Source organism: Neomonachus schauinslandi, chromosome 5 (assembly GCF_002201575.2).
Source record: "Neomonachus schauinslandi chromosome 5, ASM220157v2, whole genome shotgun sequence".
NCBI classification, from domain to species: domain Eukaryota; kingdom Metazoa; phylum Chordata; class Mammalia; order Carnivora; family Phocidae; genus Neomonachus; species Neomonachus schauinslandi.
Genome location: NC_058407.1, coordinates 162599148 through 162616494, shown reverse-complemented (window position 1 = coordinate 162616494; position 17347 = coordinate 162599148). Strand labels below are relative to the sequence as shown.

Sequence of the window (17347 nt, the reverse complement as noted above, 5' to 3'; positions counted from 1 at the left end):
TGCCTATTGATAGGAGAGTGGTTGAATGAGCAGTGGATAGCATGTAGCTATACAAAATAACATGGGCAATCTCTATGTACCGATACAGAGTGATTTTCGCATATTGTTAGGTGAAAAAGGCAAAGTACAAAAGAAGATGCATAGTATGCTAACCTTTATTTAAGACAAATGGCCATTTAAAAATAAATACCTGTATCTGCTCATCTACACAAGAGATTCAGGAAGGATAAATCAGAAACCAATGGGATTGGTTACCTACTAGAGGTGCATGAGAATGGGATGATGGAATGTGGAAATGGGGGCAGATAAAAGGAATAAAAGGGGAGTGACACTTGTCTCTCGGTGCACCTTTATATCAAGTTCTGACTCTCAGAACCATGGTGATATTTCAAATGTCTGAGAAAGAATAATAAATTCAACTAGAATGTGGAGATCAGAGGACCCACAATGGGATACAAACAGTAAAAAAAAAATAATAGTAACCTAACTAAACAAATATAACTACACTGATAGACAGGGAAGAATAGCACCAATCTAAGTAACTTTGGAACAGTTTGGACAATTTTGACTGGATTCTAGGGAAAAAAAAAAAAACATTGCAAATACTGCGTTCTAGTAAGCTTGTTTTCTACAGCAGTCTGGATTAACAATTCTGAAACTACTGTATGAATATACTAGGATTGAACAAGTAAGTATATAAAGTGTGGATATTGGGAACCAGGTCTCTTGTTGGAGAAAGAGGTTATAAATAAGGAAAGAGGTATGGCTAGAATGAATGGATGTTGGATTGCAATGTGAGGGATCAGGATGAATTTATTTTATATGTATAAATAAAAAATATATATATATAACATATATATAATATATATATAAATAGAGATGTAGAAATAAACTTATAGAAAATATAGAAAGAAAAACAAATGTGTGTATGGATTGGTGTACATACATATATTTCCTAGCTCTGAGACAGCCTAGAAACAATAAAACCCAGTAGCATTGATGGGGCACCTGGATGGCTCAGTCCTTAAGCGTCTGCCTTCGGCTCAGGTCATGATCACAGGGTCCTGGGATCGAGCCCCACGTCAGGCTCCCTGCTCTGCGGGAAGCCTGCTTCTCCCTCTCCCACTCCCCCTGCTTGTGTTCTCTCTCTCGCTGTGTTTCTCTCTGTCAAATAAATAAATAAAATCTTTAAAAAAATAAAATAAAATAAAACCCAGTAGCACTGAACATCTCTGGCACCCAGATTTTGGATGATCCCAGCAATGGAGCAGGAAAAAATAGAGGTTAAGCCTGGAAAACCTTGTGGTGTCAGAATAAAAGGAAGTTTTTATTCTTATTCTGTTGTCTTCTCAATAGAACACAGGAACCACCCTGAAGAAGTTCCAAATGTCCAAACCTGGAACTATTTGAGCAACAAAATAAACAGTGAGAATATTAGATTGTCACATAATTTTTTTTTAAATCCATGAGTCCATACTGACATAAATAAATAAATGGAGAGAGGGGGACCACTATTTTTTCAGTAGAAGTCCACTTAGTAAATGTAGAAGGCATGTGGGAAATGAAAATCTCCCCTAGGTGGTCATGCCAGTAATACTTGCTGAAGTCCAGAACTAGCAATGGGTGCTAAAATTAGTGATCAAAAGTAAGATATTTTCGTAGTTTCCAAGTATCTCCCTTTATCAAGGGAAAATAGTAACTTCATGGTTGAGAAGGCCAAAAGACACTGCCTTAACCAAGTGTTCAAGGTTATCATCACCAGTGATGAAACATCATGCTCCCCTGATCTGCTGCCCCAGGAAGGGCACGGCATCATCCCTGTGGTTTTTCTTCCTAAAAATGTACAAATATACCTTCAATCTTCATCATGAGGAAGCATCAAACAAACCCGAATTGAGGCGCATTCTACAAAATAATTGCCCAGTACTCTTCAAAAGTGTCAAGATCATTAAAAACAAGGGAAGACTGTCCCAGATAGGAGGAGATTAAGTAAGGAGACATGACAACAGAATGCAATGTGGAATCCTGGAAGAGAAAACATGTTTGAAAAGTGACAAAATTTCTGTGAGGTCTCTAGATTGTTAATAGGATTGGACCAATGTTAATTCCCTAGATTTGGTGATTACACTATGATTATGTAAGTAAGATATTAACTTTAGGATAAGCTGGGTACCACATATACAGGAACTCGCTGTACTATATTTGCAACTTTTTTATAAGTCTAAAATGGCTTTGACATTGAAAGGGTTTTTTAAACATGTTTTAAGAGGGCCAGTTGGCTGGAATTATTAGTGGAGAGGTCAATGGGAGCGATGAGAGAGATGGAAGTGATACTCAAGTCCCTGGCTAAACCAGGGGTAGATAGTGGCACCATTGCTGAGATTGGAGACAAAGGTTTTGGAGAGAAGTTGATATGAGTTCTGTTTGGGGCATTGTGAGTTCGGGGCAAGGGATGGGCCTTGGGAATCCCCACAGTGATGTCCTCCAGGCAGCCGAACATTCCAACCAGGTGCTGAGGACAGAGTGGCAGAGGCAGATGGGGCTTTGGCCAAGGGAGAGAACAGTGATTCTAGGACAGACCCTAGTGTGGCTCTGCCATCAGTGGTGCTGCCCAGAGGTCCAGCGAGCTAGACTACATTGCGTGTTAGATACAATACCAAACGTGGGCAAGAGGATTCTCCATGGAGCATGGAGAGGAAGCCAGATGGGAGTGGATGCAGGAGAGAAACGGAGGTGAGGAGGTGCAGACATGGTGGCGAGAACCCTCCGGAAGCTTGACTTTGAGGGACGGTGAGACCAGGTGGGGAGGCAGAGAAGGGTCTGAGTTAAGCACACTTAGGGCAGAGTGAAGGGGAGTGAAGACTAAACAGAAAGGAGTTACTTATAATTCTAAAATATTAGTGGCAAGTCTAAAGAACACTGAGGATTAATGCTCAGAAAGTAGATTTTCTACCATCTTCATTTGCATATAACTGTACCAACACTGAATTTTCCCCAGGCCAAATTGTGGTAAATAGGAGCAGAAATTTAGACTTTGTTTCTTTTTTCGGAGAGAAATCTCTGAATTCATCTCAAACAGAGATCGACTGACCTGCCAGCCTTGGGGTTACCCTCTTGAGAACCACAGTTTCTAGCTCACCTAGCACAGCTTGCAATGCTGAAGGCCCTAAATTCCAGGGAAGAGTGTTCTTCCAGGGAATCTCAGGCAAGTGCTCTCTCTGATCGAGGAGGCTGTGCCACATGGTGGGCAAGCGATGAATGTTTGATGTCAAATGAAGAATGCACAAGTGGGGTGCTAGCTGCTGGCAGGGAAGGCACTGGATGCTTTGACTGGATCCATGTGGTGGCCGTAGGCTGAGTCCAGGCTGGACACAGGCTAGCACAAGCTTCAGGATATGCTTGTGGGCTCAGGTGGGATGGTGGAGATGGGCAGCATGACAGGAACCAATCTAATTGGACAGGTCCACAAAATGAGGGAGATGCCACTGTGCCCGCAGTGTTGGCTTCTGGAATCAAGAGAAGAAAATTTAGTCTCTCTAGTGGGAAGATAAAAAGAGCAAGTGCCCTGACTTTTGTAGGGTCATTATCATTGGGTAAATTACATTACATGAATGAACAGACCCAGAACAAGGCTTGGAGTATATATATATAATGGCTCTTCAGTGATGTTAGAAACCCAGAACTGACTCTCAGAGATTGGTGCCATTTCAGAAGATCTTCATGTCTACGCTCACACATGAACACCAACACCGGGCTCACATCTAACTCCTCTGCTGAGGCTCTGAGTTCCTGACTGGTCGAGGCTGATCAGGGCTGGCCTCTAGCTGGTGGTGTGCCTGGGATTCGTCAAGGAACATGCCAGGAGCAGGAAACAGGGAGAGCAGGAAACAGGCAGGAACAGGAAACTTCTCACCTCCACTGCAGAAGTGTGAAGGAAGGACAGTGAGTCCAAGATGAGAAGCAATGAGAGCTCAGGACTGGGGGGCATCACTGGAACCCAGGGGTGGCTTTAGAGATGCAAAGCGGAGTCCCAAGGCCCCACCCAAGGTCCAGTTCCCCCAGGAATCTGGCCCACTCTAGACAAGGGCACGTAAGATCTGGACCAAACCAGGGAAATGAAGTTGAGGGTGGGGAAGAAAAGGGCAGGAGCATAGCAGGGGCCAAACCCAGCCTTCCTTGGATCAGGGGTGCAACTCAAAGCCACCCACAGACCCAGCCCAAGAGAACCCAATGGGCCAGAAAGCCACCTGTCAGTACTCAGCTGCCCAACACTTGAGGCAGCAACCCTTGGACAAATGACTCTGGGAGAGAACAGGAAGCCTGGAGTGGCTGAGTGCCGGGAAGGAGCTGGGGCCAGGAAATGCTGGCTGTACGAGGCCACATGGGAGCCCCATCGGGAAGAAAAGAAGTCTGGTGAATTAGAAACAAAGCCCAATACTCAATTGGGGTATGAGGTTAGGGGAAATAGGAATAACAAATATATGGGGCTTACCATGCACCATGTCCTCTTCTCACTCATTTTTCGAATTCCGTAACTACCCTATGAAGTAAATTGTAAAATTATCCCCAATTTGAAAATGAGGAAACAGAGTCCCATAGGGCTTAAACAACTGGCCCAGGGTCATAAAACTATTAAGTGGCAGAGCTTGGATTTCTTAAACAGGCTCCAGTGTCCAAGTCTTTAACCGTATAATAGACCACCTCTTTGATGACACAGCACAAAGCCAGGAACACTGTTTCAATTGGCAAAAATGAGAAGGTGAAACAGACTTAATTAAGATCTTGCTAAAAAGGGAGCCAAGTGTTTGCCAGCATTTCCACGCTATACCCGATACAGTCCTACCTTCCTGTTTCACATGTGGAGAAAAGGAGGAAATGTATCTCTTTATTGAAAAATAGAATCTTTGCTCCTCTAACCAGTTTAGCAGTCCGGGTGAACTTTGAAGGCATGCTTAGGAATTTGCTCCTGATCCCTGGGAACTGGAGTGGACTATCCTGCTCACCACCCCCTCTCCCACTTCGCTCTTCTGACCCTCATCCTGGTGCTGCCCACACTCCAAGGGCCCCTCCCCAAGAGGCTCCCAGCTCTCTCCACAGAGTTATGTGGGCCAGACCCTGCCATCACCCCACCTCCACTGGCAATGCCCTGAATCCACCCACTCTTCAACTGTCTGTGCAGAATAATCAACCCAAGGCTTTGTGTCATAAATATGTTTCCCCATTCATTCTCAGTAGCAGTGCATTTTCTGGAAATATAATGCTTTTATCCAGCATGATGAGTCATAATGGTGGAAGGGAGAAGACTGAGGAGGGAGGCCCTTGGAAACATCCAGTCCCCTAGGAACTGGCTCTCTCTGCAAAATACGTATTTGATTCTATAGCCTACCTTCTAAGCTTCTAGATATATTTTTAAATCAATTTTATTGAAGTATAAGGTCAGTACAACAAACAGCATCTATTTAAGTGTACCATATGTTGAGTTTTGACAGGGTACATGCCTGCAGATCTTCCTCCCCAATCAAAATATACATTTCCATTTCCCTCAAAGATTCCTCCTGCCCCAGGCAGCCCCTTTCTCCACTCCCAGCTCCGAGGCAGCCACCATGTGTCCACTTTGAGATAAAATTGGAGACATTTTTTGTCCTGTATTGTTTGGGATCAGGCGTGCTCTGGACAGTGAAAGTCTATTTGTTGTTAAGAATATACATATGCATGTGTAATCACCAGAAATCACTCCTTCAGCCAAGCAGCAAACAAATAAATTCACCCCAAAGCAGGTTCGAATCAATGGAACTCCCATCTCTCTGTATCCTGAGTAAAACAGGGTAAAATGCATTTTTTCATTTAGCAGTGGTTTTCTGACTAAGCCTGATTCTGAAGTGATGAGAAAGACCCTTAATATGAAAGCAATTGCAAGCCATGTTTTCATTGACAATTTGATGGATTTTGCTGTGTCCCAGAGTCATTCCACAATCATTTGGCTGGTTTTTGTTTATTTGGCTATAACCTGCATATTTTAGTTTTCCCTCACGGCTGTTAAATGTGGGTTAATAGTTGTGTGTGCCTCTTAGATCATCTCAAATAGAAAATTCTTCTTTTCTGCTAAATGAGAATTAATTGTATTTGAGCTCAGAGCTTTTTTTCCTAATGCATTAGGGTTGTGGATAATGACATTCATTTCTCCTCTTGGGCCCAGCAGCCAAACCTAGAATAATCCCATTCAATTCAAAAGGCATTTATAGAGTATTTGCTTTTTGCAAGATACTTTCTTACTCCTTATGCTATATAAAAATGAGTAGGATGCTACTGTCCTAAAACAACAGCAACAACAACAACAACCACAAAAAACCTATAGCAAGGAAAGTCACAGAATACACAAGTATGTAAGTTGAAAGAGATCACATCTGGGTGGGAGCTTTGTGTAACCTAGGGTAGGAGTAGGGTGGGGATGTATTCTACACTGGGAAGACGGCTGGCTGGTTTTGAGAGACCTCAAGTCATCTATCAGAAACCAAGAGTTAAATTTGGGGACCTATAGTAGAAGATCGTGATTTAAAAAATAAGTTTATTCTTAAATCAGGGGGTATTGGAGCAAATGAAGGTTGAAGAAGGGAATGATATGATTTGAACCTGCAGGATTGGGAAGGATAGATGGAAACTGGGAAGGCCTGGAGGTGGGAAGACCAGTTACAAAGCTCCTGTAGCAGTTCACTTGGGAAATTAGGAGGAAATATATGAGAGAGGCATATGGAAGCAGGAATTAGAAGACTTGTAGCTTTGTGGGTGGGGGAGAGAGAGGGGAGAAGGTGACCCAAGTTTGCAAACCTAGAGCCTGTGAAGAGATCAGGAGTATGGGTGTATAATAAGGGACTGGTTGTCAGTTGGCCATAACTGGAGAAGTGAGAGTCAACAAGTTTTAAGCAGTTATCAGCTCAGAGGAGGAAGCTTCACCCATTGGCTCTTCAGTGGAGCATGTGATGTGTGAACCCATGCTTTTCCTGCTGCTACCAAGATTGCCTAGGCAACATTGTACCAATGTGACAAATTCCACAGACAGTGGCTTGGCCATAATTTTTTGAGTGAGCATATGGAGAGAAGGTGAGGAGACAGCTTCCAACAACAGAGCAGATTAGATACTTTGAAGGGTCTTACCCCTATTGCATAACTAGATTCTAGATCAACTACAACAAATACCATTTTAAACTCTTTCTAGATGCACAAGAAGCAGTTATATCTGTTAGCTTTTGCTGCATAACAAATCACCCTAAGAAATTTTCAGATAAACAGAATCTGGGAGGGTTTACCATGACAGATAATCACCAAGGAACTTCTAAAGAATATACTTCAAGAAGAAGGAAAATAACCCCAGAAGAATGTCTTGAGGAAAGAATGAATTATAAACAAAGAAATGTATAAACATATAAGTAAATCCAAAGACATGTTTCTTACATAATAAGAATAATGTCTAATTTGGGGCAGGGTAATATAACCAAAGGCTGAACAGTGAAAAGAAGGTGATCAGATTTAGTGTCCTAATGTCCTTGAATTTTATTGAGTGAAGTAGACATTGGGATATTGAATAATCTGCTAAATTGCTAACTGTTAAATTTCAGGAGTGAACAGTAAAATAATAGAAATGAAATAGAATTTCCAAATCTGTAGAGGAGAACAATGAAATATGATAACATTCAAAAAAAAAAAATCAAACTAAGGCAAATAAAGGAGAAAAAGGAAACAGAGAAGGCTGGACACACAGAAAGCACAAAGAAAGAAAATAGAAATAAGTCCATATATATCATTAAGTACAATAAAAACAAATGGACTAAACATTTTGGCTAAAAAACATAGATTTTCACCCTAAATTTTTTTAAATCCAGTTGTATTCTGTTTCCAAGAGACACATCTAAAACATAAGGAAAGAGTAATGTTGAAAGTAAAAGCAGGCAAATTCTAAAGAGCAGAATGCCGGGGTAACTACATTAATATTAAACCAAGTGCCTTCCACACAAAATGGATTATTAAAAATGAAGTGTTTCATTTCATGACAATAAAAGATTTAACTCACCAGGATGATAGAATCTTTCTTAGCTTGGATGCACCTCTCTCATCTGTCATCTTCTCTCCTCTTTCAGTGCGACCACTTGAATTGAGACCTTTATCATGTCCCATTGCAGCTCATCGTCCATTCAGCAGCCAGTGTGGTCATCCTACAAGTCAGGTGGCTCCTCATGAAAAAGGCCCCAATTCCTGAGCATGATGTGTCCACGTAGTTCAATCTCATCTGCTCTATACCCCTCCTCCCCACTTGTGCCCCATCACAGCCATTACATTCCATCATGGTGAACGATGCTCAGATCCTCCAAAACACCACATTTCCTCTGGTCTCTAGGCCTTTGGACAAGTGCTCCCTGTGTCAGATCTGATCTGTCATTCTATCCTCACTTGGTTGGCTGACTCCATCAAGGCTTCACTCAAATGCCCCCACTTCTTGGAAGCCTTCTCTGACCTCCCTTTTCTGGATCGGGGCCTCTTCTGCTCTGACTCAAAGAACACACTTAGTATATTTCATCACATTATTTCACACTTTGTTGTCCTCGCCTCTTTACTTGCCTTCCTCCCTAAGTAAGCTGTGAGCTCCTTGAAGGCAAGTACTCATGATGTCAGCACCATATCAAGCACCTACTGTGTTCCAGGCATCCTTCTAAGAGGTAGGGATAGAACCATGAACAAAAAAAGACAGACAAAACTTCTGCCTCATGCCTCTCACATTCTAGCAGATGGAGCCAGACAACAAGCTCTATAAATAAGGAGAAGATATAGTCTATAAGGAGATAATAGGTGCTTGGAAGGATATAAAGCAAGAAAAGGGATAAGGAGTACGTGGTGAACATGAAATTTTAAGATGGCAAGATGACATTTAAGCAGAAACTTGGAAGAGGTGGGGGAATATTAGGGAAAGAGCATTCAAGAGAGAACAGCCAGTGTGAAGACTCTGAGCAGGAGCAAGTGTGGCCTGTTCACAGACCAACAAGGAGGCCAGTGTGGCCAGAGTGGAGTGAGCAAAGGGCACAGTGGTGGAAGTTGAGCTCAGGCAGCTATTATTAGATTGCATTGAGTCTTGTGGTCCATTGTAAGAATTTGACTTTTGAGTAAAATGGGAAGCATTTGGAGGATGTTGAACAGAGGAATGGCATGACCAGACTCCAATTTAAATTAACATAATTTTAAATAATGTAATAATATTTTAATATCATATATTTTAAAGGAATTCTGAATGCCATATTAAAAAAAAAAAAAAAGACCAAGGGAGGCAAGGGTGGGAGCTGGAAGACAAATTAGAAAGCCATTTTACTAATCTAGTCAAGAGGTGAAGGTGGCTTGGAACCAGGAGATAGCAGTGGAGTAAAATCTGAATGTAGTTTGCTAGTGGGTTGGGAATATGGCAGGTCAGAGGAAGAGGCAAGTAAAGGATGAAGACAAAGTGCTTGGCCTAAGCAACTGGAAGGAGGGAGTTGTCATTACCAAGATGGAACCAATGTTGGATGAGTGTGGAGGGGAAGATAGGGAACACAGGGGAGGAGGAATTCAGTTTTGATCATGTAAATCTGAAATCTTATTAGACCTCCAAGTGGTATGTCCAGCAATGGGTTGGATATACAAATCTGGAATTGAGGATCAAGTTTGGTTTGGAGACAGAAATTTGGCACAACTAGCCAAGTTAGCATAGAGATGCTACTGAAAGCCCCCAGAATGGCAAGCTCTCCAGGAGAGTGGATGTAGAGAGAAGAGGTGGTTTCACCTGCACCCTGCAAAGTATCTGGCCCAAAGTATTGTTGCCCCATATAAAAACTAAGAAAAAACAATTGAAGTTGATAATTAATGGATTCTGTTGACCTTCAAGAGAGCAATGTCAATGAAGAGTGCTGGTAGAAGCCAAACTACAAAGCACTAAGGAAAGAGAGAGTGGAAAACCAAGGACAAAACAAGGAGGTCATGAGATCTGTGGCTGGAGATTTCTGGGCATAAAGATCTGGTTATGTTTGTAGCTTGGAAGAAATGAAGGAGAAGGGGGAAATAATAACTTAAGGTATCTATGGAGTGAGGAGGAGACAGAACTGAAAGAAGTGAACAAATGTGAAGGAAGACAGATTTTGAGGGGTAGGGAAGATACCTTCTCAACAAAGTGGGAGGCAAGATTCCCTAGGGCAGTGAGGGTCCAGGACACCAAGCTAGGGATTAGGATGAAGAGCACATTTTAAAAATCTAGACCCTCCTGCGGGTGGGAAGGGTGTTGGCTGAAAGAGTCACAGGAGGCGAATGAAATGATGAGAGACTTGTGGCAAGGTCCAGGCACCGTTGGAATATGGGTCTGCTTTGGGTGCGGGCAGTCAGCACCTGGCCCTGACCCTGGGGAAGCAGGAACTAAGGGGACTTGCAGAGCCTGCTATTCTGAGTGACCATAAGGTACCAGGGTGGTAGCTCATGGTTCACAGAAATGTCTTAAAGATACAGCTTGCACTACCAGTGGACATTCTGAAAAGGAAATTAAGAAAACAATACCATTTAGAGTAGAATCAAAAAAGATAAAATACTTGGGAATAAATTTAACCAAAGAAGTATACACTTCCCCTGTGGGGGAGAACGACTCATACACTGAAAACTACAAAACATTGTTGAAACAAATGAAAGACCTAAATAAAAAAAATACATCCTATGTTCCTTGATCAGAAGACTCACTGCTGTTAATGGCAGTCCTCCCTGAGTTGATCTATAGATTCAATGCAGTACCTATCAAAATGCCAACTGCCTTTTTTTGCAGAAATGGAAAAGATAATCCTAAAATTCATATGAAAATGCAAGGGACCCAGAGTAGCCAGAAGGACACTGAAAAAAAAACAAAGAAGACTCACACTTCCAATTCCTAAACTTACTACAAAGCTGTACTAATCAAGACATTGTAGTGCTCTCAGAAGGTTAGGCACATGGGTCGATGGAATAGAATTCAGATTCCAGAAATAAATCCCACATTTACAGTCCATTAATTTTTAACAAAGATGAAAAGACAATTCAATAGGGAAAAAGTCTTTTCAACAAACAATCTTGGAACAGCAAATGTCCACATTAGAAAAAAAGGAATTTAGACCCATACCTTACATCATATATAAAAATTAACTCAAAATGGATCAAAGATCTAAACGTAAGAGCTCAAACTATAAAATTCTTAGAAGACATATGGGTAAATCTTCATGACCTTGGATTTGGCAGTGGTTTCTTAGATATGACATCAAAAGCATAAGTAATCAAAGAAAAAATTGATAAGTTGAATTTCATCAAAATCAAAAACTTTTGTGCTCCAAAGGATACGCTCAATAAAGTGAAAAAACAAAACAAAAAAGAAAGTGAAAGAACAACCCACAGAATGGGAGAAAATACCTCCATTCATACATGTATCTGAAAAGGTCTAGCATCCAGAATATATAAAGAACTCTTACAACTCAACAATAAAAAAGACAATTTGCCCAATTGAAAAATGGAAAAAAGATTGGAATTGACATTTCTCCAAAGATCTACAAGTGGCCAAAAGCACATAAAAAGATGTTCAACATCGTTATGAAGGAAATGCAAATCAAAACCACAATGAGATACCACTTCACAGCCAGTCAATGGCTAGAATTTTTCTAAAAAGAAAGAAAGAAGAAAGGAAAACACAGTAACAAGAGTTTATGGGGATGTGGATGAATTGGAACACTGGCTCATTGCTGGTGGGGCTGTAAACTCTGCAGCTGCTTTGCAACAGTTTGGCAACTCCTCAAAAATTTAAGCACAGATTTACCGTATGACCCAACACTTAGCAATTCTACTTCTAGATACAGAGTTAAGAGAATTGAAAACATATGTCACACAAAAACTTATACATGAATGTTCATAGCAGCATAATTCATAATAGCCAAAAAGTAGAAAAACCCAAATATCCATCACTTAGTCAGTGGATGCCCAGAATGGTCAAGAGGAAATGAGATACTCCCACACCACCTTGGAGTGAGACACCAGAGCATATGGATCATGTTGCACCAAAGACTTGAGAGGAGGTGTGGGGGGCTGGGGGGTGGAAGAGTTACAGAAGACACTGTGGGATGGAAAGAATTGTGCTGAAGTCTAGGAAAGTTGAAGCTAGAATGTTCTAGAAGAAGTCCAATAAAGGAATCAGCTGGAGCAAAGCCTTGAAGGCAGGAGAGCCTGTTGCACATGCAGAGGACAGGAAGCAGAGGTCCTTAAGGAAGGAATATCAGGGATGGGGAGCTGGGGAGGTGGACCAGACAGTGGTCCAAAGACACCACAAAGACTAGCGATCCAGGACTGGCACAAGAAGGGGGATGTGCTTGGCATGAGGTCTGCGCACGCACCACCCTCCTACCTTGTGGGGGAGAAGCAGTGTGACATCTGTTGGTGTAACTTTAGCCCCACCATCCTTTCAGACCACAGCGCCCTTCCCCTGACCCCGGCCCCTTGGCCAGGCCAGCAGAACCTATGCATGTGTTTTTGGCTTGAGAAAGCACCTTCCCCCAGAATGGAAATCCTGTAGGGCCTCCCCACCCTCCCTGCCCACCCCAGTGCCTGCACAGCTTGGGGCTGGTGCTTGGCTTTGCAGGTCCTAGTAGCTGCGGTCTCATCCTTTGCTCACAGACCTCAGAAAGGAGAGCCTCTAACTCTCGGTGGCATTTAGCTTCGCTCTTTAAACATCTGGGTCACAGATACGCTCAGTTAATTAATATTCTTAGCGCTGTTCATTTGCCTGCTGGATAATAGATTGATTCATAATTTCAATAAGCAGCTGTGTATATCTTTCCCCTGAACATAAAAGCAGCTTGCTGTCATTCATCACTTTGCATTTGGTGAATTTGAGTATATTCAGAGAGACATTGTTTAGGGAGGGGCAAGGAGAGCTTTTGATTTTCTTATCATTTTGCCTCTGACAATCACTCTGATTTGGAACTAATTTGGGTTTAAAGCGCATGTTAACCGCATCTCTCTCAAGGGCACTTAATAGACTCCCTGGCTTGTTTCAGAGGGGAGCAGGTGGGCCCCCCTTTGGGGATGAAGGCAGAGGGTTTCTGAGTAGTTTTCATCAGCAATGAGAACCCCTGCAGAAAATCTTATCCCCTGGAGAAGAGGCACTGGTGGCCCAGAGCTGCCTTCTGGCTTAGTCCCTGGCCAGAATGCCGAGACTCTCAGGAGAAGCCCAGGATCATGTAGGCAGAGGCCCCTTTGCTGCTCAGCTTCTGGGCCAGGGCAGCCAACCATGTGGGTCTCTAGGGTCCCAAGGGGAGAAGCCAGGACCCAGCCAAGTGACCAGATGTCTTCAGACCGCAGTTTCTTCATCTTTAAAACGGGGAGAGTAATAGAAACTTACCTCACTGAGTTATAAAAATCACATTCTTTATTCTCTGTACAATGCTTAGAAATGATGCAGAGTGTGCCTTTAATACATGCAAGCTGGTAATTTTATTTTTTAATTTATTTGGCACTAGCTGTATATTAATAATCTTCACTCCTACCCCCGCCACCTCATAGGATGTGAGAGCAAAAATGAGACATGTACTTTCCTGTCTCATTGCCTTCACCAGCCCGCACTGGAATTATCAGTGGGAACACAGCCACGTCCTCATATTCTCAGAAACCGGTTCCCAGGCTGGTCACACAGAGAACTCTTCAAAACATGCTTATGGAGTTTAAAATGAATGGACGTAGCTGCATCTTTTAAATGATGTCGCTCACCACATTTATAATGTGCTCATCCACAAACATTTTTTGAGCACTTGGTCTGTGATTTTCTCCTAGCAAAGAAGGAAATTAATTAGACACAGTCCCTGCCCCTAAAAGAGTGTGAAAGACAGATGAATGCATTTGCTCAAAGGTTGGAATACAGAATTTTAAACAACACAGATAGGCAGGAGAGGGAGGCCACTTGAGTAGCATGGGTCCTGCTGTGGGAAGTGTTGATAGGCAGCACCATCTCCGTATCAGTTAGCTCTTGCTGCATAACAAATATCCCCCCCCAAAACTTAGTGGCATAAAGCAATATGCATGTATTATGCATTATCCAGATCAGCTGGATGGTTCTGTGATCCGGACCAGGCTCGGCTGATTTCAGCTGGACTCATACACACATCTCTTGGCACCTAGCAGGTCAGCCGAGGGCTGCCTAATCTAGGACGACCTTGTCCGCTTGTCTGGTGGTTGGCTGGCTGTTGGTTGGGCCATCCAGAGCTTACTGCCACGGTGCCAACAGGACTCCAAGAGCAAGAGGGTGGAAGCACGCAAGGCTAAAGGTCTAGTCCAGGAACTGGCACATCTTTGCTTCCACTATATTCTGTTAGTCAAAGCAAGTCACCAATACTCAGGGGATGGAGAAACAGACTTCACTTCTTGAAGGACACTGCTTCAAAAGTCTTATTGCCCAGGGTGTATAGAAGGAAGAGTGAAGGATGTGGCTTTAAAAAAAAAGATTTTATTTATTTATTTGTGGGAAGGGAGAGAGCAAGCAGGAGTGGGGGGGAGTGGAGAGAGAAAGAGAATCTCAAGCAGACTCCCTCCTGAGCATGGAGCCCGACCCGGGGCTCGAGCCCACAACCCTGAGATCATGACCTGAGCCGAAACCAAGAGTCAGACACTTGACCGACTGAGCCACCCCAGTGCCCCCACAATCCCCCAGCATTTGTTGGTGTGCATGGAGCGGAAAGCAGGTACCAGGATTGTGGTGCACCTTTAGGACGCTTCTGCTTTTTCGTCATTATAAATAACGTTGCAGCGAATATCCTATATACATTAACTTGTGTTCCCGGTTTTGATTGTTACCTTGGGATAAATTGCTAAAAGTGGATTTATTGGGTCAAAACACACACACAAAAAAACTTTTTTTAAAGCACAAAGAATATATTTTGAAATCCCCTTTTTGAAACGTTGTTGTAATTTTCCCCCACTCCAGCCCATTTTATGCTAACCTTGACAAAATGAGAATAGGTTTGTTTTTTCTTTCAATGTGGTATCACCTTGCTGTTTTAGTTTATTTATTTTAACACCTGTTAAGTTGAATGTTTTTTAATATATCTGTTTCTTTTTCAGTGACCTGCCTCTTTGGGTATTTTACACCAGGGTGGAATTAATTAATTAACCCCAATTTACAAATGAGGTGGAAATGCAGACTCGGAGAGGTTAAGTGACTTACTCAGGGTTGCCCAGCCAGCTGGGAGCAGAGCCAAGCTTTAGAAATCAGACGTCCTGCTCTTTTATTTATTCCTCTGCTCCCTCATGTTGCTGGACAGAAGCCCACAGTCCAGAAACGCTGACTGAGGACATGCTTAGAAAGAAATCCGCCTGACCCTGGAGACGCTGTATCCAGGCTTAGCAAGCCAGGGACGCATGGGTGAGACCTGCAGACCTGAGTCACCTCTCCCCACCCTCTCCTCTGCTCTCTCCCCAGCTTGCCCGCTACACCAAGGAGGGCTTCCTGCACCTGGGCGCCCTGGGGACCACCACACTCCTCCCCGACACCCGCTGCCTGGTGGACAACTCCAAGAGTCGGCTGCCCCAGCTCCTCGACTGTGACAAAGTCAAGAGCAGCCTGTACAAGCGCTGGAACTTCATCCAGGTGAGTGCCCCAGGGAAAGGGCCAGCACCCCAGAGCAGGGGAGGCTACTGCGGGCCACAGGGGGAGCTGACTTCCCCAGCAAAGAGCACCCGAGGTCTCCAGCCCTGGGCCAGCCTCGTGAACCCAAAGTGCGTCCAGGGGCAATCAGCGGAGGAGTATTGCAGGTGGGACAGTCTCCCAGGTCCCTGCAGCAGCATCAGGCAGGCTGCGCTCTGATGAACCTTGGGAGGGGAGTGTGCGGTGATTTCTCTGAAATCTGCTAAGTAGCCAGTAGGATGGAGAAAGTCAGACCCCACTCGGACACCATCCCCCATCGGTGCTTGTCACCTGGTTCTGCCATTCAAGCTTGGTGAAGCTGATACATTTTCTGGCTTTGGGGTTTCTGGAGGAGGCTCTGTTGATCCCTCCCCCTGTGCAAAGAATTTTGGTGGGACTGCTCCCCACGAGAGGCCACGTGCCAGGCACTAGTTAAGCCTCTTTCTCCGTCTCTCTCTCTCTCTCTGCGCTTCTGTCTCTCTCTGTTTCTTTCTCTCATTCTCTTTTCCGTCTCTCTCTACCTTATTCTCTGTATCTCTACATCCATCTGTCTCTGTCTCTCTTTGTCTCTGTATCTCTCTCTCTGTGTCTCTTTATGTCTCTGTCTCTCTGTCTTTCTCCTCCTTTTACCCAGAATGGAGCCATCATGAATAAGGGCACAGGGCGATGCCTAGAGGTGGAGAACCGGGGCCTGGCTGGCATCGATCTCATCCTCCGCAGCTGCACGGGACAGAGGTGGACAATTAAGAACTCCATCAAGTAGCGGGGGCGGGGGGGAGCAGGGGCCCCCAGAGCCTGGCCCCCGGCCCGGGGTCTGCCCGTCTTCTGGACCAGCCGCACTGGTGGAGAGACAGCAGGAAGCCAGCAGGTGCTCAGCGGGCCTCCCGGGGCTTCTCCAGAGCAGCACAGGGGCCCCGGATGGAGACTTGGTACCCCCCCTTTGGCGCTCAGCAGCCATGAAGCCTATGCTCCCTGGAAAAGCCCCGCACCCCTCCTCTGGAAACCCAGGAGCCGTGTTTTCTGCCGCCTGGATGCGGACCACATACCACAGAGTGAACCCCCATGTCCTCTGCATCCTCTCCCCAGCCACTCTCAGGACTGGGACTGGCAGGGGCCCCTCTTTCTCATCTCTTGCAGCAGCAGCTTCTGAATGCCACCCCCAGGCCTCAACAGAGTCGGGGGTGGTGCTCAGCCGCATCCTGTCTCCCCGTTCTTGGAAGAGACCCTGAGACTCTGTGTCCCTCGACATTGCTTCTGCCCAGATGCCCATTTACAAGGCAGCCTCCACCCCCAACCTTTCCATCAGATGGACAGCCCTGGACTTTTCTGGACCCTCCCTAAGATGGCCTGGAAGGAATTAATGCTTCCGTGGTGGGGCTCTAGGCTCCGGTGTTCATGGGCCAGCTGCTCTGCTTGCGTCTGCAGAGAGCCAGAGACGGAGGGGCTGAGCGCATAGGGAGGTCGTGGCTGTGAGGGGGCCCCTGGGGCTGGAGCCGGGCCGGTGCAGCTCTGCTCCCCCACCCCGGGGATCAGGGAGCCCTGACTCACCCAGAGCTTAAGGACTGAAGCCAGCACAACAGAGGGGGCCTGGACCCTGGAGGATGCTCCGTGTTCACCTCATTTCACCCCATGCTCTGCTGGCTGACAGGGGAGAAGGCAGTC

At 44.6% G+C, this 17347-nt stretch overlaps 1 protein-coding gene across 1 annotated transcript in view; it reads left to right on the top strand.

Moving 5' to 3' along the window:
• The window catches only part of GALNT17 (polypeptide N-acetylgalactosaminyltransferase 17), a 445526-nt gene extending 429041 nt beyond the window's left edge, over positions 1-16485 (top strand). The window contains exons 10-11 of the mRNA XM_021700553.2: positions 15482-15649; positions 16320-16485. Coding sequence (XP_021556228.1) covers positions 15482-15649; positions 16320-16448 — 297 coding nt within the window. The 3' untranslated portion in view covers positions 16449-16485. The remainder of the gene's footprint in view (positions 1-15481; positions 15650-16319) is intronic.
• Positions 16486-17347: the final 862 nt, after the last annotated feature.